The sequence below is a fragment of the Hyla sarda genome, chromosome 9 (genome assembly GCF_029499605.1).
Source record: "Hyla sarda isolate aHylSar1 chromosome 9, aHylSar1.hap1, whole genome shotgun sequence".
NCBI lineage: Eukaryota > Metazoa > Chordata > Amphibia > Anura > Hylidae > Hyla > Hyla sarda.
Window position 1 is genome coordinate 140592276 of NC_079197.1, and position 24398 is coordinate 140616673.

Sequence of the window (24398 nt, forward strand, 5' to 3'; positions counted from 1 at the left end):
CACCTTAGGTGCAGTATACAGTAGTCCCCCCCACATTAGGTGCAGTATACAGTACTTCCCCCATATTAGGTGCAGTATACAGTAGTCCCCCACATTAGGTGCAGTATACAGTAGTTCTCCCATGTTAGGTTTAGTGTACAGTAGTTCCCCACATTAGGTGCATTATAAATTAGTTCCCCACATTAGGTGCAATATAAAGTAGTTCCCCACATTAGGTGCAGTATACAGTAGTCCCCCACATTAGGTGCAGTATAAAGTAGTTCCCCACATTAGGTGCAGTATACAGTAGTCCCCCACATTAGGTGCAGTATAAAGTAGTTCCCCACATTAGGTGCAGTATACAGTAGTCCCCCACATTAGGTGCAGTATACAGTAGTTCCCCACATTAGGTGCAGTATACAGTAGTCCCCCACATTAGGTGCAGTATACAGTAGTCCCCCCCCCACATTAGGTGCAGTATACAGTAGTTCCCCACATTAGGTGCAGTATACAGTAGTCCCCCACATTAGGTACAGTATACACTAGTCCCCCCACATTAGGTGCAGTATAAAGTAGTTCCCCACATTAGGTGCAGTATACAGTAGTTCCCCACATTATGTGCAGTATACAGTAGTTCCCCCACATTAGGTGCAGTATACAGTAGTTCCCCAAATTAGGTGCAGTATACAGTAGTCCCCCACATTAGGTGCAGTATACAGTAGTCCCCCACATTAGGTGCAGTATACAGTAGTTCCCCCACATTAGGTGCAGTACACAATAGTTCCCCCACATTAGGTGCAGTATAAAGTAGTTCCCCACCTTAGGGGCAGTATACAGTTCCCCCACATTAAGTGCAGTATACAGTACTTCCCCCACATTAGGTGCAGTATACAGTAGTCCCCCCACATTAGGTGCAGTATACAGTAGTTCCCCCACATTAGGTGCAGTATACAGTAGTCCCCCCACATTAGGTGCAGTATACAGTAGTCCCCCACATTAGGTGCAGTATACAGTAGTCCCCCCCACATTAGGTGCAGTATACAGTAGTCCCTCAAATTAGGTGCAGTATACAGTAGTCCCCCCACATTAGGTCCAGTATACAGTAGTCCCCCCACATTAGGTGCAGTATAAAGTAGTCCCCCACATTAGGTGCAGTATACAGTATTCCCCCACATTAGGTGCAGTATACAGTAGTCCCCCACATTAGGTGCAGCATACAGTAGTTCCCCCACATTAGGTGCAGCACACAGTAGTTCCCCCACATTAGGTGCAGTATAAAGTAATAAAGTAATGTGCCCACATTAGGGGCAGTATACAGTAGTCCCCCACATTAGGTGCAGTATAAGGTAGTTCCCCACATTAGGTGCAGTATACAGTAGTCCCCCCACATTAGGTGCAGTATACAGTAGTTCCCCCACATTAGGTGCAGTATAAACTAGTTCCCCACCTTTGGTGCAGTATACGGTACCCCCACATTAGGGGCAGTATACAGTAGTCCCCCACATTAGGTGCAGTATACAGTGGTCCCCCACATTAGGTGCAGTATAAAGTAGTTCCCCCACATTAGGTGCAGTACACAGTAGTTCCCCCACATTAGGTGCAGTATAAAGTAGTTCCCCACATTAGGTGCAGTATACAGTAGTTCCCCACATTATGTGCAGTATACAGTAGTTCCCCCACATTAGGTGCAGTATACAGTAGTTCCCCAAATTAGGTGCAGTATACAGTAGTCCCCCACATTAGGTGCAGTATACAGTAGTCCCCCACATTAGGTGCAGTATACAGTAGTTCCCCCACATTAGGTGCAGTACACAATAGTTCCCCCACATTAGGTGCAGTATAAAGTAGTTCCCCACCTTAGGGGCAGTATACAGTTCCCCCACATTAAGTGCAGTATACAGTACTTCCCCCACATTAGGTGCAGTATACAGTAGTCCCCCCACATTAGGTGCAGTATACAGTAGTTCCCCCACATTAGGTGCAGTATACAGTAGTCCCCCCACATTAGGTGCAGTATACAGTAGTCCCCCACATTAGGTGCAGTATACAGTAGTCCCCCCCACATTAGGTGCAGTATACAGTAGTCCCCCCCACATTAGGTGCAGTATACAGTAGTCCCCCACATTAGGTGCAGCATACAGTAGTTCCCCCACTTTAGGTGCAGTACACAGTAGTCCCCCACATTAGGTGCAGTATACAGTAGTCCCCCCACATTAGGTGCAGTATACAGTAGTCCTCCACATTAGATGCAGTATACAGTAGTCCCCCACACATTACGTGCAGTATACAGTAGTCCCCCCACATTAGGTGCAGTATACAGTAGTCCCCCACATTAGGTGCAGCATACAGTAGTTCTCCCACATTAGGTGCAGTATAAAGTAGTTCCCCACCTTAGGTGCAGTATACAGTACTTCCCCACATTAGGTGCAGTATACAGTAGTCCCCCTCATTAGGTGCAGTATACAGTAGTTCCCCCACATTAGGTGCAGTATACAGTAGTTCTCCCACATTAGGTGCAGTATACAGTAGTCCCCCCACATTAGGTGCAGTATACAGTAGTCCCCCACATTAGGTGCAGTATACAGTAGTCGCCCACATTAGGTGCAGCATACAGTAGTTCCCCCACTTTTGGTGCAGTACACAGTAGTCCCCCACATTAGGTGCAGTACACAGTAGTCCCCCCACATTAGGTGCAGTATACAGTAGTCCCCCACATTAGGTGCAGTATACAGTAGTCCCCCACACATTAGGTGCAGTATACAGTAGTTCCCCACATTAGGTGCAGTATACAGTAGTCCCCCACATTAGGTGCAGTATAAAGTAGTCCCCCACATTAAGTGAAGTATACAGTAGTCCCCCACATTAGGTTCAGTATATAGTAGTCCCCCCCACATTAGGTGCAGTATACAGTAGTCCCCCACATTAGGTGCAGTATAGAGTAGTCCCCCCACATTCGGTGCAGTATAAAGTAGTTCCCTACATTAGGTGCAGTATACAGTAGTTCCCCACATTAGGTGCAGTATACAGTAGTCCCTCAAATTAGGTGCAGTATACAGTAGTCCCCCCACATTAGGTCCAGTATACAGTAGTCCCCCCACATTAGGTGCAGTATAAAGTAGTCCCCCACATTAGGTGCAGTATACAGTAGTCCCCCACATTAGGTGCAGTATACAGTAGTCCCCCACATTAGGTGCAGCATACAGTAGTTCCCCCACATTAGGTGCAGCACACAGTAGTTCCCCCACATTAGGTGCAGTATAAAGTAATAAAGTAATGTGCCCACATTAGGGGCAGTATACAGTAGTCCCCCACATTAGGTGCAGTATAAGGTAGTTCCCCACATTAGGTGCAGTATACAGTAGTTCCCCACATTAGGTGCAGTATACAGTAGTCCCCCACATTAGGTGCAGTATACAGTAGTCCCCCCACATTAGGTGCAGTATACAGTAGTTCCCCCACATTAGGTGCAGTATAAACTAGTTCCCCACCTTTGGTGCAGTATACAGTAGTCGCCCACATTAGGTGCAGCATACAGTAGTTCCCCCACTTTTGGTGCAGTACACAGTAGTCCCCCACATTAGGTGCAGTACACAGTAGTCCCCCCACATTAGGTGCAGTATACAGTAGTCCCCCACATTAGGTGCAGTATACAGTAGTCCCCCACACATTAGGTGCAGTATACAGTAGTTCCCCACATTAGGTGCAGTATACAGTAGTCCCCCACATTAGGTGCAGTATAAAGTAGTCCCCCACATTAGGTGAAGTATACAGTAGTCCCCCACATTAGGTTCAGTATACAGTAGTCCCCCCCCACATTAGGTGCAGTATACAGTAGTCCCCCACATTAGGTGCAGTATAGAGTAGTCCCCCCACATTCAGTGCAGTATAAAGTAGTTCCCCACATTAGGTGCAGTATACAGTAGTTCCCCACATTAGGTGCAGTATACAGTAGTCCCTCAAATTAGGTGCAGTATACAGTAGTCCCCCCACATTAGGTCCAGTATACAGTAGTCCCCCCACATTAGGTGCAGTATAAAGTAGTCCCCCACATTAGGTGCAGTATACAGTAGTCCCCCACATTAGGTGCAGTATACAGTAGTCCCCCACATTAGGTGCAGCATACAGTAGTTCCCCCACATTAGGTGCAGCACACAGTAGTTCCCCCACATTAGGTGCAGTATAAAGTAATAAAGTAATGTGCCCACATTAAGGGCATTATACAGTAGTCCCCCACATTAGGTGCAGTATAAGGTAGTTCCCCACATTAGGTGCAGTATACAGTAGTCCCCCCACATTAGGTGCAGTATACAGTAGTTCCCCCACATTAGGTGCAGTATAAACTAGTTCCCCACCTTTGGTGCAGTATACGGTACCCCCACATTAGGGGCAGTATACAGTAGTCCCCCACATTAGGTGCAGTATACAGTGGTCCCCCACATTAGGTGCAGTATAAAGTAGTTCCCCCACATTAGGTGCAGTACACAGTAGTTCCCCCACATTAGGTGCAGTATAAAGTAGTTCCCCACCTTAGGTGCAGTATACAGTAGTCCCCCCCACATTAGGTGCAGTATACAGTACTTCCCCCACATTAGGTGCAGTATACAGTAGTCCCCCACATTAGGTGCAGTATACAGTAGTTCCCCCATGTTAGGTTTAGTGTACAGTAGTTCCCCACATTAGGTGCATTATAAATTAGTTCCCCACATTAGGTGCAATATAAAGTAGTTCCCCACATTAGGTGCAGTATACAGTAGTCCCCCACATTAGGTGCAGTATAAAGTAGTTCCCCACATTAGGTGCAGTATACAGTAGTCCCCCACATTAGGTGCAGTATACAGTAGTTCCCCACATTAGTTGCAGTATACAGTAGTCCCCCACATTAGGTGCAGTATACAGTAGTCCCCCCCCCCCACATTAGGTGCAGTATACAGTAGTCCCCCACATTAGGTACAGTATACACTAGTCCCCCCACATTAGGTGCAGTATAAAGTAGTTCCCCACATTAGGTGCAGTATACAGTAGTTCCCCACATTATGTGCAGTATACAGTAGTTCCCCCACATTAGGTGCAGTATACAGTAGTCCCCCAAATTAGGTGCAGTATACAGTAGTCCCCCACATTAGGTGCAGTATACAGTAGTCCCCCACATTAGGTGCAGTATACAGTAGTTCCCCCACATTAGGTGCAGTACACAATAGTTCCCCCACATTAGGTGCAGTATAAAGTAGTTCCCCACCTTAGGGGCAGTATACAGTTCCCCCACATTAGGTGCAGTATACAGTACTTCCCCCACATTAGGTGCAGTATACAGTAGTCCCCCCACATTAGGTGCAGTATACAGTAGTTCCCCCACATTAGGTGCAGTATACAGTAGTCCCCCCACATTAGGTGCAGTATACAGTAGTCCCCCACATTAGGTGCAGTATACAGTAGTCCCCCCCACATTAGGTGCAGTATACAGTAGTCCCCCCCACATTAGGTGCAGTATACAGTAGTCCCCCACATTAGGTGCAGCATACAGTAGTTCCCCCACTTTAGGTGCAGTACACAGTAGTCCCCCACATTAGGTGCAGTATACAGTAGTCCCCCCACATTAGGTGCAGTATACAGTAGTCCTCCACATTAGATGCAGTATACAGTAGTCCCCCACACATTACGTGCAGTATACAGTAGTCCCCCCACATTAGGTGCAGTATACAGTAGTTCCCCCACATTAGGTGCAGTATACAGTAGTTCCCACACATTAGGTGCAGTATACAGTAGTTCCCCCACATTAGCTGCAGTATACAGTAGTTCCCCCACATTAGGTGCAGTATACAGTAGTTCCCCAACATTAGGTGCTGTATAAAGTAGTTTCCCCCACATTAAGTGCAGTATACAGTTCCCCCACATTAGGTGCAGTATACAGTTCCCCCACATTAGGTGCAGTATATTCCCCCACAGACATACAGCATTCAGCCCCACTTCAGTGTTCCGACCATCGCTCCGGGGTCACGATCTACTGCTAGAGCGGCGGTCGGAACACTGAAGATGACCGCAGGTCACTTACCATACCTGCGCGTCCTCCTCTCTGCTCCGCTCCGCTGTACTGTTGCTATGGGCGCATGCTCGGGATGTCAGTGACGTCACTGCGTGCGCTTCCTACCAGCAGCCCCCGCATTTTTTAAAGTTATCTCAGGGCCGCTATGAGGTAAACGGGGCATCCTTGTGTCCTGAAAAGATTTTTCGGGACACAGGGATGTTCCAAATGTTACTGGGGCCCCCTGCGGGCACTGGGCCTGGAGCTGGTCACTGTTTTAAAGTGGCCACGGCCGGGCTGCTAATCTTTAACAAGCAGGCAACGCTGCGGCCACTTTAAAACATTTGCCCCCCCCTTACTGAGCAGCCGGCAGTGGGCCCCCTGGGGGATTGGGGCCCTAGGCAATTGCCTGGTTTGCCCCGCCCTAACGCCGGCCCTGAAGGTGCCCCAAATGTATGAGCAGTGGTCTCCAATATGACAAATCACTCTGGCAAGAGGTGCCATCAGCTGCAGTGGTAATAGTAATAAAAAAATGGCAAATCACTCAGGCAAGAGGTGCCATCAGAAGCAGCAGCAGTAGGAGACCATATAGTGGCAAAATGGCAAAGGCTTGAAGTGGCAGCAGCATGGGGAGTACATTGGAAAAGCAGAATGACACAGGCCTGAGGTTGCTGTAGCCTGACTAGACCATAGGGCCTCAAAATGTAAAAGTTTAAATAACTTTTTTTTTAATATGCAATATATTACTTTTTAAATAGATGAGCAATTACATTTTAAACTAATGAGGGGGGGTGTGGGAAAAACAATAAGTTGTGTTTTTTGGTGTGTTTTTTTTAAGACAAGCACGCGGACAAAGACGCAGACAAAGACGCAAAGACTAGTAAACTACAACAAACTTTATGTTTTTTTTTTTTTTTGTGACAAGGACACCGACGCAGACAAGGACACTGAGAACTACTTAACTAAAACTACACCTAAACTACTAAAGATTATTATTATTTTTTTTACACTAACACACAGACAATGACACTGACAACAAGTAATAAACTACTACACAGCTAATATAAAACTAATATAAACTAAATAAGAAGACTATTTAAACAAACTAAAATAAGACTAAAACTACCTACCTTACAAGATAACCTATATAATTACACGTAAACTATCACTAAACTACTAATTATTACTATACAAAAAAGACACAGGAATTTGCTTTTAAAAAAGCAGTTGTGCTTCTTCTGTTTAAAAAAAAAAAAAAAAAAACAATTGGGTTCTCTTCTGCTTTTAAAAAAGCAATTGGTTGTCACATGATACAAGGCACAAAGGACGCAAGCAAAAGCACAGAAACACTCTCCTCTCTAAACCACCATGTGAATCTGCAAAGGAATGCTGCTGGGAGTGATCTTATATACTGGTCGTGCCAGCAAGTTTCTATTGGTTGCTAGGGACGTTGCTAAGCTCTGACAACTGTGCTTGCAGAACTCTCATTGGCTCACAAGCATAACTAGGGCGGAATTTCCACGAATATTCGAATTGCGAATATTCGCATGCATAAACCTTTGGCCTCACAGTCTCATCCCTGGGTCTTTAATGAAATGATACAAGGTTTGCATTTATCAGTCGAAGGAGATCCCTACAATGTGCTCAGTTTTTAAAACAGTTTGAAAAAAAGATGAATATTCGTAATAGCGAATTTTAATCGCGAAATTCGTAATATTCGCAAATATGCGATATTCGCGACAAATATTCGAATTGCGAATATTTGTGAGCAACACTACTTATAAGCTACTGTATGCTCTAGAGGTATTTCTTTTCTTTTAGAATTTCCTTTCTGTCTGACCACAGTGCGCTCTGCTGACACCTCTGTCCATGTCAGGAACTGTCCAGAGCAGGATAGGTTTGCTATGGGAATTTGCTTCTGCTCCAGACAGTTCCTGACATGGACAGAGGTGTCAGCAGAGAGCACTGTAGTCAGACAGAAAGGAAATTCAAAAAGAAAAGAACTTCCTCTGTAGTATACAGCAGCTGATAAGTACTGGAAGGATTAAGATTTTTTTTTATAGAAGTAATTTACAAATCGGTTTAACTTTCTGGCACCAGTTGATTTAAAAAAAAAAATTTCTCCAGTGGAAAACCCCTTTAGGGTGTGAAGTTCTTTATGGGAGAAGCACAGTTACTTATGAGTGTCCATGGAAAGTTATGCCTTATCTTTATGTCTACCATGCTACCAACCAAAAGAGTTGTCATGCCCCCTCCCATAGGCTTGCATTGAGTGGGCGGAGCGTGACGTCACACGGGGCGGAGCCTTGATGTCACAAAGCTCCGGCCCCGTGATCGACAGTAATCAGACCCGGAGCGAACATGCTGATTATAAATGGGGTGCGGCGTGCAAGGTCACAGGGTCCCCAGCGGCGGGACCCCCGCGATCAGGCATCTTATCCCCTATCCTTTGGATATGTGTGTATATGCAGTAGTGCTGAGTGAGTGTGTGTATATGTAGCAGTAGCTGAGCTGAGTGTGTGATCAGGTGTATGTAGCAGAGCTGAGTATGTGATTGTGTAAATGCCCTAGAGCTGAGTGTGTGATTGTGCAAATGCAGCAGAGCTGAGTGTGTGATTGTGTATATGTAGCAGAGCTGAGTATGTGATTTTGTAAATGCAGCAGAGCTAAGTGAGTGATCAGGTGTACGTAGCAGAGTTGAGTGCGTGCGTGGTCATGCTTATACATAATCACACATTCAGCTCTGCTCCATACACATGTCGCACGCTAATTTCTGCTACATGTACATGATCACACAATCAGGTCTGGTACATGTACACAGTGTTTACCAACCAGGGTACATCCAGCTTTTGCAAAACGGCAAATCCCAGTATGCCAAGTTTTGCAACACTTGGAGACATTCTGGTTGGTAAACACTGATGTAGAGGTAAGGGGACAGATTGTTCAGCAAAATTACATATCTTTTAAACCCAGACATTCTGTGGGAGATTCTCAAAAACTAATGTAATTTCTGTTCCAGCGATATGATTCACACCTTTTTTTTTCTCCTCACATTTTCAAAGGTCTCTTGTGCCGCTTTGAAAATATGTGAAAATTCATTTTCGCACCCCAAGAAGCGGAGAAGCGGCGCCGACAGCCAGGGGAAGAGAAGGGGCAGCGGCACCCATTGCCGGCGCCGCTGCCCCGTTGCCTCCCCCCATCCCCGGTGGCATAATTACCTGAGTCGGGTCCGCGCTGCTGCAGGCCTCCGGCGTGCGTCCCTGGCGTCGTTGCTATGCGCTGAACGGCGCGGCGCATGGCGTCAGTGCGCCGCGCCGTGCATAGCAACGACGCAGGGGACGCACGCCGGAGGCCTGCAGCAGCGCGGACCCAACTCAGGTAATTATGCCACCGGGGATGGGGGGAGGCAACGGGGCAGCGGCGCCGGCAATGGGTGCCGCTGCCCCTTCTCTCCCCGTGGCTATCGGCGCCGGCACCGATAGTCAGGGGGACAGAACGGGCAGCGGCGCCGATAGCCAGGGGGTGAGAAGGGCCGACAGCAGCGCTCTAGACCCCAGGAAAGGCAGGGGGAGAGAAGCGGGCAGCGACGGCCTCTCTCCCCCTGCCTTTCCTGGGGTATATCGGGGTATACACGCGCACACACGCACCCTCATTTTACCATGGATATTTGGGTAAAAAACTTTTTTTACCCAAATATCCTTGGTAAAATGAGGGTGCGTGTTATAGGCCGGTGCGTGGTATACCCCGATAAATTCGGTACTTAAATTACACCTTTTCCCAAAAAAACTAAGAAAAAAACCCCCAAAACTACAACACAATTTCTGTGATTTCTGGTATGAAATTTTTGATGTAAACTGGACTCTCACCCCTTTGAAAATATCATGTAAAGCAGAAAATATAAGTGGACACGCCCACTTTTACAAAACTGACGTGAACGGTGTAAACCGCGGCACAAAGCTCTTTGAAAATGTGTTTGATACTTTTTGCTCCAAAATTTTGGCGAAAAATAGATTTTTTTGTGGCGCAAAATTCTTTGAGACTCTCCCCTCTGTGTACTGTATAAATATTTATGATTTTACTATTGTGCAGAGTTTTGTTCGGCGCACACTGCTGCTCCAGCACTTCTAGCTATGTGAGCAGTGCCGTGGAGGTCTAGAAGGAGTGCACGGTAGAGCCGGGATTTGTGCAAAATGTATCAGGACGTGCACAACTTTTGTAAATGATTGAATAAGAGTGTTAGACAAGAGGTGTAAAGGGGCAGATCTGTGTCTACAATAGACCCTAATGAGAAATCTCCCCCAATGAGTCTATAAACTGGCGGTCGATAATGAGTATATAGTTTAGATAAATTTTTTGGTTAGAGTTCTTTTTTAAATATAATTTTTAATAGGAAAGAAATAAAAGACATTTTTGAAAAGGTTCCCAATCTCAGTTTTCGTTACTCAATAAAAGATATTTACACCATTTTATGAACAATGTAATTTCAGTTGTATGTATATAAAGTATACAAAAAAGAAGGTTGTAGCAGCAGCTCTCTTGGTCAAAAAATGGAGGCTCTTAGCGCACTTTTTGATCAAAACGTGTCCCCATCCACCACACGGAGGTGGCTTCTTGTAGGAAGAGACCCTAACAAGCCTAATCCACTCACCTCTGCTGGTCATATGGCCTCTGACATGCAGGATCAGGGGTGTGGAAATTTTATTAAAAAAAACTACTTGTCCACAGGACTAAAATGGAGCAAAATCTACTTGTCCCTCATGCAGATCCTCTTGTCCGGGGCAATTTTCGCTTTTACACTCTCATTTTTTCCTCCTCGCCCTATAATAGCCATAACTACCTACTATAATGATACCTTTTAATTGTTCAATAACATATTCTCTGAACCAAATATATATATATAATAGGTAAAGTGAAATTGAAATAGTAAAAGATAGTTTTGTAGATTTGGTGGTTTTTCTTTTCTGCGCCATTTACCTTGTGGGTGAGATAACATGTTAGTTTCATACTTTAGGCCGCCTGATTACAGCGATACCAGATTTTATATCATTTACGTCATGTTTTACTAATTTTAAAAAATTCTGAACTTTTTAGAATTTTTTTTAATTGCCACTTTTTTACCCCTGTAATTTTTTTTTTCTTTTCGCATACCAGGCTGTACGAGGGCTCATTTTTTTGCGCCATAATCTGTTTTTTTATCGCTACCTTTTTGGTATTGATCTGATCTTTTTAATCGCTTTTTAACTTTTTTTCTGGGGATATTATAAAAATTGCAATTCTGTGGTTTGGTATTTTTTTTACATTTACTCTCCGGGATACATAATGTTATATTTTAATAGGTCGTACAATTACGCACGAAGCGATACCAAATATGTTTATTTTTATTATGTTTGCATTTTTTTTATATAGGAAAAGGGGGAGATTTGAACTTTTAACATGAAAGTGTTAAAGGGGTAGTCCAGTGGTGAAAAACTTATCCCCTATCCTAAGGATAGGGGATAAGTTTGAGATCGCGGGGGGTCCGACCGCTGGGGCCCCCTGCAATCTCTCTGTACGGGGCCCCGGCTCTCCGCCGAGATAGCGGGTGTCGACCCCCGCACGAGGCGGCGGCCGACACGCCCCCTCAATACATCTCTATGGCAGAGCCGGAGATTGCCGAAGGCAGCGCTTCGGCTCTGCCATAGAGTTGTATTGAGGGGGCGTGTCGGCCGCCGCCTCGTGCGGAGGTCGACACGCCCCCTTCCCGCGGGCTGTCGGGGCTCCGTACAGGAGATCGCAGGGGGCCCCAGCGGTCGGACCCCCCGCGATCTGCAACTTATCACCTATCCTTAGGATAGGGGATAAGTTGCTCACCACTGAATCACCACTGGACTACTCCTTTAATGTGTGTTTTATTTTAACTTTTATTAAACTTTTATTAAAACACCCCACTAGCCCACCAGGGAGCATTAACATGTCCCTTTAGACGCCACTGTCAGAGGCGATCTAAAGGGTTAATAGCCAGCCGCGGGGATCGCCGCATGCTGGCTATTAGCGGTGGTCCCCGGCTACTGAAAACAGCCGAGGGCTGCAGAGTATGGAGCGGGCAGGAGTCCGGAGCCCGCTCCATACAGACTGCTGAGCGCCGCATACTGGCTATTAGTGGCCAGGGGGAGATAGGACGTACACAGCTTCTCATCTCCCCCGGCTCTGCCTTCAGAGGACGCAAGTTTCCACAGGCGGGGGCTGCAGAGTATGGAGCGAGCAGGAGTCCGGAGCCCGCTCCATACAGACTGCAGAGCGCTACAGCACTTGTCAGGTCTGGCCCTGCTTGCCCAAAGCTGCTAAGGGCCGGAAAAATTCCCCTGCCCGGCATCCGAAACTACATGTCCAGGGCGTCGGGCGATAGGAATTCCACATCCCTGAGGATCCTTTTATATTATGCATGTTTTGTGTATATATATATATATATATATATATATATATATATATATATATATACACCGTATATACTCGAGTATAAGCCGAGTTTTTCAGCACGATTTTTCGCGCTGAAAACACCCCCCTCGGCTTATACTCGAGTGAACTCCCCCACCCGCAGTGGTCTTCAACCTGCGGACTTCCAGAGGTTTCAAAACTACAACTCCCAGCAAGCCCGGGCAGCCATCGGCTGTCCGGGCTTGCTGGGAGTTGTAGTTTTGAAACCTCCGGAGGTCCGCAGGTTGAAGACCACTGCGGCCTTCAACATTATCCAGCCCCCTCTCACCCCCTTTAGTTCTGAGTACTCACCTCCGCTCGGCGCTGGTCCGGTGCTGCAGGACTGTCCGGAGAGGAGGTGGTCCGGTGGGATAGTGGTTCCGGGCTGCTATCTTCACCGGGGAGGCCTCTTCTAAGCACTTCTGGCCCGGCCTCAGAATAGTCACGTTGCCTTGACAACGACGCAGAGGTGCGTTCATTGCCAACGTACTTCTGCGTCGGTGTCAAGGCAACGCCTCTATTCCGGGCCGGAAGCGCGGAGAAGAGGCGCCCCCGGTGAAGATAGCAGCCCGGAACCAGTATCCCACCGGACCACCTCCTCACCGGACAGCCCTGCAGGACCGGACCAGCGCCTAGCGGAGGTGAGTACTCAGAACTAAAGGGGGTGAGAGGGGGCTGGATGATGTTGAAGGCCGCAGTGGTCTTCAACCTGCGGACCTCCGGAGGTTTCAAAACTACAACTCCCAGCAAGCCCGGACAGCCGATGGCTGCCCGGGCTTGCTGGGAGTTGTAGTTTTGAAACCTCTGGAGGTCCGCAGGTTGAAGACCACTGAGGGCGAATGATGAGAAGAGGATGATGAAGGGGGGGTGTGGGGATGATGAAGGGGGGATGTGTGGGATGATAAGGGGATGATGAAGGGGGGATGTGCGGGATGATAAGGGGATGATGAAGGGGGGATGTGTGGGATGATGACAAGGGGATGATGAAGGGGGGGTGTGGGATGATTACAAGGAGATGATGAAGGGGGGATGTGTGGGATGATAAGGGGATGATGAAGGGGGGATGTGCGGGATGATAAGGGGATGATGAAGGGGGGATGTGTGGGATGATAAGGGGATGATGAAGGGGGGATGTGTGGGATGATAAGGGGATGATGAAGGGGGGATGTGTGGGATGATGACAAGGGGATGATGATGAGGATGTTAATGACGGGTCTGGATGATGACAGGGGGGGATGAGGTATTTCCCACCCTAGGCTTATACTCGAGTCAATAACTTTTCCTGGGATTTTGGGTTGAAATTAGGGGTCTCGGCTTATACTCCGGTCGGCTTATACTCGAGTATATACGAGAGATATATATATATATATATATATATATATATATATATATGCTTTGTACCATATGCGCTATATCTCTGCACTTTTTATATCTTTTGTATTGCATGCTCTATATATTCTTGCACTCTGCAGGCACTGCTCCTATCCATTTGGTTTTAGTATACATCATTCCTGCACACTAATCAATATTCAGTTATACACTTCTATAAATATATTTTTTTACAAAAATATTTTTCTCCTTGTTGTATATGTTGCATGCACTATTTATTTGTTTTACCATTATACATGTGATCACATCCTTGTCATTTTTTTATGCTTTCATATGCCCCCGGATTATTATTATTATAATCATTATTGCTATTATCTCTAATGTATTTGCATTATTTATAGCCATGTTATTGCCTTCACAGTCCACAGTCAGTTCTCCCACTATAGATTTTCATTCTTTGTATTATTTAGCCCTGGGTCCGATGTTCAGCTTATTTAGTATATCCCTCTATTAGCGGCGATCTGCGGCCATTTTGGGGAAGCTTGTCTTTCCCCCTAGAATTATTTCGTGCACGCATGCGCAGTATGAGTGACTGTGGCCATGTTTTCGTGGCCGCACAAGCTCTATAATGTGAATGCGCGTTGCGTGCTCCATCACACGAGTGCCGCGGTGTCCAACGTCACTTCCGACCCAGCGGCTTACTATTTGGACAGGTGTGTTATTCCTTTTCTATTGGGTCCCTATTCTATAAATACCGTACCTGTAGCCATTATTTGCAGCCAAATTTTTTAACATATATTGATATATATTTATTTTATTGCGTCTATTATGTACATTTTTAGAATCATGTTCTTTTATTAATAAAAAATATATATTTTCATACATTGATTTGTACTTTATTTGGTGTCGGGGTTACAATGTGTTACGCTTTTGGCGTTTGTAGGTATATATGTAGAAGGAATAAGTTGCAATATATAGGGGAAAAGAAACATGGGGGTTGGGGTGCAGGTGACTACTCCCAATGAAGCAGAGCTGTAGTGTTCTGATCAATCCGGGAGCTGTGTATTCTTCCCCCACCATCACTTTCCTCCTCCTCCTATTCTCAAATATGAGGAATCCTCCTGCCAGACTACCCAAATCTGTAGATGACTTTGGACTTTGTCAGAATTTTACTAATATCTGTATTTATATTTGTATATTATATTTATTTGTCTTCTATGTTATAAAGTGACGTTCCTTCCCACCCAAATACCCAGTCCTCCAAATAAAGTCACCGCTCCCCCAAAAAATACCCTACACCCAGAGTTTTCTATACCTTTATTTAATAATAAAAAGCTTATTTCATCCTATAAAACAAATGGATGTAAATGTCCATGTCTACACCTGTCCTCAGAGCAGTGACATTCCGTATGACATCACACATGTGACTTCACAAATGGTGATAGCTGTAAAAAGAGGTGCAGAGCCCCAGAGGCCTTACTCTGAGGACTGCAATCTAGCGAGCACTAGTGTTTCTATATTGTTTCCTTGCGCTTTTTATTTTATTTTATCATGATTCGAGGGGACCACATCAGCAGGGATGAGGTCAATTTGGCCTGTAGCATGTGCTGGACAGTTACCATCCTCCTGGGTTCCCTCTTCACCACCGGCCCGAGTTTCTGGTTTGAAATCACCAGCAACCAACCGAGCCGGAACATCACCTCCAGCCACCTGCAAGGGCAGAACGATACCATCAGAGATCTGCCCAGCTTGAATACTACCAGCAGCGACATGAAGTGTCCCATCTGGGCGAGGACCAGGATCAGAAAGATCACCCCTGTCCTGGTGAGTAATCAAACCTCTGCCAGCAGCGACATGAAGTGTCCCATCTGGACCAGGACCAGGACCAGAAAGATCACCCCTGTCCTGGGGAATAATGACACCACTGCCAGCAGCGACACGATCAGCTGGGATTCCATTACCAACAACCTGCAGAGCGGGGCGGCCATCATCAAAAACTATCTTGGCTGGATCAGCACTTATGGTGACATGATCATCTCCCTGCTATGCTATATCCCCATCGATAACAACCTGCTGGACCGGTTCATAGATGCTGTTGACGATCTGATCTCGTTTGCTAGTACCATCAGTGACCTGCTGTCCTGGATAGACACCACCACTGAATTGGTATTCTGGATCCCCACCATCACCAGCAGTTCCCTGCTTGCCTGGATGAACCCAGTCAATGAGATGGTGACCTGGATTAGCACCAGCAGCACTATAGAGCTTCTTTACGTGATCTGTAACCCCACCGCCATCAGCTGGATCGGCTTCATCAGTGACAGGCTCACCTGGATCGCCATCACACTTCAGCTTCTGACGTGGGTTATGCCAAGGGGGATAGTGACCAGCATCACCGGACCGATGGACTATATTAACTCGGTCAGACAGTTCCTGGGACGGGTCACCATTGCCATCCTAATTGTCAATATCCCCGAGATAAGAGGTGTCATTAACGTCATCACCAGTATACTATGGGTATTCTTCACCAACCTGTATGTATGAACACTGGAAAAGATGAATAAACATTTTTATTTGACAAATATTCCGATTAATGTAATTATTGTTATAATAATAGACAAAGTGGGGAATTTATTATAGATCAGCGTTTTATATGTCAGTGAGAAACAAAGTAGTAGAGTAAGATGCCCAGGGGCGGGTTTAGGCTCAGCGTGGCCCTAGACAAAATCAAAAGGAGGGCCCCAAAAGTCGTCATAGTGCACTAACCAGATTTGAACATTTTTGGTCACTTCAAATACTATAAAAAATATCTAAAAAGCAATTGAGAAGTCCCATCAAAACAAAAATAGCACCGATAAAAACTACAAATCACAGCGCAAAAAATGACCTCATACATCCCCATATACAGAAAAATAAGAGTTATAGGGATCAGAATAGTACAATTTTATATTTTTGTATAGTCCCCCACATTAGGTAAAGAGTATGATCCCCCACATTAGGTAGACAGCATAGTACCCCCAACATTAGGTAAAGAGTATAGCTCCCCCACATTAGGTTGGCAGTATAGTTCCCCCCATATTGGGTGCAGTATAGTCCCCCACATTAGGTTCAGTATAGTTCCCCCATATTAGGTGCAGTATAGTCCCCAACATTAGGTTGGCAGTATAGTTCCCCCCATATTAGGTGCAGTATAGTCCCCAACATTAGGTTGGCAGTATAGTTCCCCCACATTAGGTGCAGTATAGTCCCCCACATTAGGTGCAGTATAATTCCCCCACATTAGGTGCAGTCTACAGTAGTCCCCTACATTAGGTGCAGTATACAGTAGTTCCCCACATTAGGTGCAGTATACAGTAATTCCTCCACATTAGGTGCAGTATACAGTAGTTCCCCACATTAGGTGCAGTATACAGTAGTTCCCCACATTAGGTGCAGTATACAGTAGTACTCCACATTAGGTGCAGTATACAGTAGTTCCCCACATTAGGTGCAGTATACAGTAGTCCCCCCACATTAGGTGCAGTATACAGTAGTTCCCCCACATTAGGTGCAGTATACAGTAGTTCTCCCACATTAGGTGCAGTATACAGTAGTCCCCCACATTAGGTGCAGTATAAAGTAGTTCCCCACATTAGGTGCAGTATAAAGTAGTTCCCCACATTAGGTGCAGTATACAGTAGTTCCCCACATTAGGTGCAGTATACAGTAGTCCCCCCCAAATTAGGTACAGTATAAAGTAGTTCCCCACATTTGGTGCAGTATACATACAGTAGTCCCCCACATTAGGTGCAGTAAAAAGTAGTTCCCCACATTAGGTGCAGTATACAGCAGTCCCCCACATTAGGTGCAGTATAAAGTAGTCTCCCACATTAGGTGCAGTATACATACAGTAGTTCCCCCACAGTAGGTGCAGTATACATAAGTAGTCCCCCACATTAGGTGCAGTATAAAGTAGTTCCCCACATTAGGTGCAGTATAAAGTAGTCCCCCCACATTAGGTGCAGTATACTGTATTTCCCCTCATTAGGTGCAGTATAAAGTAGTCCCCCACATTAGGTGCAGTATAAAGTAGTCCCCCACATTAGGTGCAGTATACAGTAGTTCCCCACATTTAGTGCAGTATACAGTAGTCCCCCCACAATACGTGCAGTATAAAGTAGTTCCCCACATTAGGGGCAGTATACAGCAGTCCCACACATTAGGTGCAGTATAAAGTAGTTCTCCAGATTAGGTGCAGTTTACAGTAGTCCCCCACATTAGGTGCAGTATAAAGTAGTTCCCCACATTAGGTGCAGTATACAGTAGTCCCACACTTTAGGTGCAGTATAAAGTAGTTCCCCACATTAGGTGCAGTATACAGTAGTCCCCCACATTAGATGCAGTATAAAGTAGTTCCCCACATTAGGTGAGGTATACAGTAGTCCCTCACATTAGGTGCAGTATAAAAAAGTTCCCCACATCAGGTGCAGTAAACAGTAGTCCCCCACATTAGGTGCAGTATACAGTAGTCACCCCCACATTAGGTGCAGTATACAGTAGTCCCCCCACATTAGGTGCAGTATAAAAAAGTTTCAAACATTAGGTGCAGTATACAGTAGTCCCCCACATTAGGTGCAGTATAAAGTAGTTCCCCACATTAGGTGCAGTATACAGTAGTTCCCCCACATTAGGTTCAGTATATGGTAGTCCCCCACATTAGGTGCAGTATACAGTAGTTCCCCACATTAGGTGCATTATACAGTAGTTCCCCACATTAGGTGCAGTATACAGTAGTTCCCCACATTAGGTGCAGTATACAGTAGTCCCCCACATTAGTTGCAGTATAAAGTAGTTACCCACATTAGGTGCAGTATACAGTAGTCCCCCCACATTAGGTGCAGTATACAGTAGTTCCCCCACATTAGGTGCAGTATACAGTAGTTCCCCCACATTAGGTGCAGTATAAAGTAGTTCCCCACCTTAGGTGCAGTATACAGTTCCCCCACATTAGGTGCAGTATACAGTAGTTCCCCACATTAGGTGCAGTATACAGTAGTCCCCCCACATTAGGTGCAGTATACAGTAGTCCCCCCACATTAGGTGCAGTATACAGTAGTCCCCCCACATTAGGTGCAGTATACAGTAGTTTCCCCACATTAGGTGCGGTATAAAGTAGTTCCCCCCACATTAGGTGCAGTATGTTCCCCCGCAGACATACAGCATTCACCCATATACAGTGTATGGCTGGAGGCTGTATGCCTGTTTACTGCCCCACTTCAGTGTTCCGCCCACCGCTCCGGGGTCACGATCTACTGCTAGAGCCGCGGTTCGAACACTGAAGATGATCACTTACCATACCCGCGCGTCCTCCTCACTGCTCCTCTGTACTGTTGCTATGGGTGCAGTATACAGTAGTCCCCCACATTAGGTGAAGTATACGGTAGTTTCCCACATTAGGTGCAGTATAAAGTAGTCCCCCACATTAGGTGCAGTATAAAGTAGTTCCCTACATTAGGTGTAGTATACAGTAGTCCCCCCACATTAGGTGCAGTATACAGTAGTCCCCCACATTAGGTGCAGTATACAGTAGTCCCCCACATTAGGTGCAGTATACAGTAGTCCCCCACATTAGGTGCAGTATACAGTAGTCCCCCCACATTAGGTGCAGTATACAGTAGTTCCCCCATGTTAGGTGCAGTATACAGTAGTTCCCCACATTAGGTGCAGTATACAGTAGTTCCCCACATTAGGTGCAGTATAAAGTAGTTCCCCACATTAGGTGCAGTATACAGTAGTTCCCCCACATTAGGTGCAGTATACAGTAGTCCCCCCACATTAGGTCCAGTATACAGTAGTCCCCCCACATTAGGTGCAGTATAAAGTAGTCCCTCACATTAGGTGCAGTATACAGTAGTCCCCCACATTAGGTGCAGTATACAGTAGTCCCCCCACATTAGTTGCAGTATACAGTAGTTCCCCCACATTAGGTGCAGTACACAGTAGTTCCCCCACATGAGGTGTAGTATAAAGTAGTTCCCCACCTTAGGTGCAGTGTACAGTTCCCCCACATTAGGTGCAGTATACAGTACTTCCCCACATTAGGTGCAGTATACAGTAGTCCCCCCACATTAGGTGCAGTATACAGTAGTTCCCCCACATTAGGTGCAGTATACAGAAGTTTCCCCACATTAGGTGCAGTATAAAGTAGTTCCCCCCACATTAGGTGCAGTATACAGTAGTTCCCCCACATTAGGTGCAGTATACAGTAGTTCCCCCACATTAGGTGCAGTATACAGAAGTTTCCCCACATTAGGTGCAGTATAGTTCCCCCACATTAGGTGCAGTATACAGTTCCCCCACATTAGGTGCAGTATGTTCCCCCACAGACATACAGCATTCAGTCATATACAGTGTATGGCTGGAGGCTGTATGCCTGTTTACTGCCGCACTTCAGTGTTCCGACCACCGCTTCGGGGTCACGATCTACTGCTAGAACGGCGGTCGGAACACTGAAGATGACCGCAAGTCACTTACCATACCCGCGCGTCCTCCTCACTGCTCCACTCCGCTGTACTGTTGCTATGGTGCACGCACGGGATGTCAGTGACATCACTGCGTACGGGCACGGGACCTGGAGCTGTTCACTGTTTTAAAGTGGCCATGTCCGGGCTGCTAATGTTTAACCCCTTCCTGCTACAGGACGTATGCATACGTCCCAGCTGCTGACAGGTTCGTGCAACTGGACGTATGCATACGTCCTGCATTAATAGCTTCACTGTGCGGCTCTGCACAGTGAAGCCGCGGCGATCTCCGCTGCTATCAGCAGCAGGGGATCGCTGTGACATGTCAAGGGACCTGTCAGAGCGATCCCGCTGTGCGATCGCTCTGACAGGCTTTTCCCCTGACAGGCTCTGCGATCAGAGCCTGGCTTCACTGTGCGCCTCTGCACAGTGAAGCTGCCAGCGATCTCCGCTGCAATCAGCAGCAGGGGATCGCTGTGACATGTCAAGGGACCTGTCAGAGCGATCCCGCTGTGCGATCGCTCTGACAGGCTTTTCCCCTGACAGGCTCTGCGATCAGAGCCTGGCTTCACTGTGCGCCTCTGCACAGTGAAGCTGCCAGCGATCTCCGCTGCTATCAGCAGCAGGGGATCGCTGTGACATGTCAAGGGACCTGTCAGAGCGATCCCGCTGTGCGATCGCTCTGACAGGCTTTTCCCCTGACAGGCTCTGCGATCAGAGCCTGGCTTCACTCTGCGCCTCTGCATAGTGAAGCTGTCGGTGATCTCCGCTGCTATCAGCAGCGGAGATCACTATGACATATACAGGGACCAATCAGAGCGGTCCCGCTGTGTGATCGCTCTGATTGGCTGTTCTCTGACAGACTGGCCAATCAGAGCGCAGATCACGTGACCTGACTGTTTCTGGCTCAGTGATCGCGCTTCTGACAGTCAGTCTGTCAGAGAAGAGTGAGGAGACAGGACGTGCTGCGGTTTGGTCTGCCGTTTTCACGGCAGATCAGCCACATAGTTAAAAAAAAAAAAGGAAAACCCACACACATTATCCCCCTCATCACCCCATCTCCCCTGCCATCACCATATAGTTACCCCCCCTCATCGCCCCTCATCGATCACCCCCCTCATCGCCCCTCATCACCGCCTGAGATCATCGCCCCTCATCACCGCCTGAGATCATCGCCCCTCATCACCGCCTGAGATCATCGCCCCTCATCACCGCCTGAGATCATCGCCCCTCATCACCGCCTGAGATCATCGCCCCTCATCACCGCCTGAGATCATCGCCCCTCATCACCGCCTGAGATCATCGCCCCTCATCACCGCCTGAGATCTTCGCCCCTCATCACCCCCTGAGATCTTCGCCCCTCATCACCGCCTGAGATCATCGCCCCTCATCACCCCCTGAGATCTTCGCCCCTCATCACCCCCTGAGATCTTCGCCCCTCAGCACCCCCTGAGATCTTCGCCCCTCATCACCCCCTGAGATCTTCGCCCATCATCACCCCCTGAGACCGTCGCCCCCTGTCCTCGGTGGTAGCTGTGGCGTGCTGATTAGTATTTTTAAATATAAATCAGCCGTCTGCTATCACCGTCCGTCACCCCTGTGTCACCTGAGTTTGCTGTCATCTGAGACCGTCGCCCCTGTGTCACCTGTGATCGTCGCCCCTTGTCACTGTTACAAAGTCAAAAAAATTAAAAAGTCAAAAAAAGAGCTTGAAACCACCCATTCACCTGTCCTTTGATCACCCTCCAGTGATCACCCCCTGAGACCGTCGCCCCCTGTCCCCGGTGGTAGCTGTGGCGTGCTGATTAGTATTTTTCAATATAAATCAGCCGTCCGCTATCACCGTCCGTCGCCCCTGTGTCACCTGAGTTTTCTGTCTGCTGTCATCTGAGAACGTCACCCCTGTGTCACCTGTGATCGTCGCCCCTGTGTCACCTGTGATCATCGCCCGTGTCACCTGTGATCGTCACCTCCTGTGTCACCGGTGATTGTCGCCCCTGTGTCACCTGTGATCGTCGCCCCTTGTCACTGATCCTGTTGTCATCCCCTTGTTATAAAAAGTAAAAAAAAAAAAAAAAAAAGTAAACCCTTTCCTGTCACCCCTTTGTAGTCACCCCCTGTTTTTTGTGTTGTGTACACCTAAGTGCACAACATGTCAGGCACATCACAGCGGATGTATTCGCTGGAGGAGGCCTATGAATTTTTGGCCTCAGAAACGGAGTCTGTGAGCGATGATGGGGACCCTACATTCCTAATCTCATCCTCATCCTCATCTTCATCCTCATCAGACTCGGACGTGCCACCCCCAAGGAGGCGACGCAGGCGGGCCACTGCAGCGGCCGCTGCGTTACCAGGCCCATCAAGGCTTTCTGAGCCCTCGGAGCCCTCTGACTCCATATGGGTAGACCCAGGCCAATTCACACCCCAAATTCCTGGGTTTACAGGGAATGCAGGGATGCAATTCCCATTTGCTGGGTTGGCAGAAAAATACTTTTTTAAGTTGTTTTTCACCGATGAGCTGCTAGAGCATTTGGTTGCGCAAACAAACATCTACGCCAACCAATATATTACTGCACACCCCACCTCTAGTTATGCTCATCCGAATAGGTGGACCCCTGTGACCCCATCAGAGATGGCAAAATTTTGGGGTATAATGCTGAGCATGGGGCTTCTGAAGAAACCCAGTATCCGCTCATACTGGACCCACGACCTGCTATATAACACCCCCATGTACCGCATGGCAATGAGCAGGACACGTTTTGAGCAGATAATGAGGTTTCTGCATTATAATGATAATGCCACTTCTCCACCTAGAGACCACCCTAGCTATGACCGGCTATATAAAATTCGTCCACTTATAGACCACCTAAATGCCGTGTTCCAGGCGGCATATGTCCCAGGAAGGGAAATCTCAATTGACGAGTCCCTGGTGCACTTCAAGGGCAGGCTACAATTCCGCCAGTACCTGCCCAGCAAAAGGGCACGGTATGAGGTAAAGATGTACAAGCTCTGTGAAAGTGCATCAGGATACACGTACCGTTTTCGTGTATATGAGGGGAAAGACTCGTCAATTGAACCCCCAGAGTGCCCCCCTGTCCTGGGAATTACAGGCAAGATAGTATGGGATTTGGTGCACCCCATACTAGACCAGGGATACCACCTCTACCTGGACAATTTCTACACCAGCGTTCCCCTATTCAAGTGCCTCACTGCACGTGGGACAGTAGCATGTGGCACTGTCCGTAAAAACCAGAGAGGCCTCCCCAAACCTCTTCTGGCACACCCCATGCGGAAGCATGAGAGCAGGGCACTGTGCAGCGATGGCATATTGTGTGTGAGATACAAGGACAAGAGAGAGGTCCTTGTACTCACCACAATACATGGCCACGCCACCACCCCGGTTTCTGTACGTGGGGCCCCTACAGAAATCTATAAGCCAGACTGCATCCTGGCTTACAATAAGTTCATGGGAGGGGTGGACTTGTCTGACCAGGTGCTAAAGCCATACAGCGCCATGAGAAAGACAAGGGCGTGGTACAAGAAACTGGCTGTGCATATGGTACAGATGGCCTTATATAACGCCTTTGTCCTGTACCGACATGCCGGCCAGAGGGGAACGTTCTTGGAGTTTCAGGAGGTGGTCATAAGGAACCTCATATTTGGGGACCAGGAAGATGCAGGCCCCAGCACTTCCGAGTCCTCACGGATTGTGCCAGGGCAGCATTTCCCCAGTGAAATTCCCCACACTGGGAAGAAGGGGAGGACCCAAAAGAAGTGCAGGGTCTGCTATAAAAGAGGGATCCGCCGGGACACTACATACCAGTGTGAGACCTGCCCAACTCAGCCGGGACTGTGCATCTCATGTTTTAAAATTTATCACACATCCCTGCAATTTTAATTTGATCCATCTTAGCCCCCGTGTATCACATCACATGCCACTGTTTTTTCTTAGTTAATTTTACCCCCCCCATTTTATTAGAATCTGTGGCCTAGTGTGCCACCTATTATTTTTCTTTTTACCCCAAAACCATTCCAGCAAAATATGTGGTACAGTGTGCCGCAAATTATTTTCGTTGTACCCCAAAACCATTCCAGCAAAATATGTGGTACCTTGTGCC

The 24398-nt window shown here is 47.2% G+C and overlaps 1 protein-coding gene across 1 annotated transcript; it reads left to right on the forward strand.

Annotated features, from left to right (window-relative positions):
- Positions 1-22432: 22432 nt before the first annotated feature.
- On the forward strand, positions 22433-24178 carry LOC130291930 (piggyBac transposable element-derived protein 4-like). The gene has a single exon (XM_056541360.1). The coding sequence runs from the start codon at positions 22433-22435 to the stop codon at positions 24176-24178; it is 1746 nt and encodes a 581-aa protein (XP_056397335.1).
- The last annotated feature ends 220 nt before the right edge of the window (positions 24179-24398 follow it).

Coding starts and splice junctions, on each gene's coding strand:
- LOC130291930 (XM_056541360.1), top strand. CDS start 22,433: ATGTCAGGCACATCACAGCGGATGTATTCGCTGGAGGAGGCCTATGAA.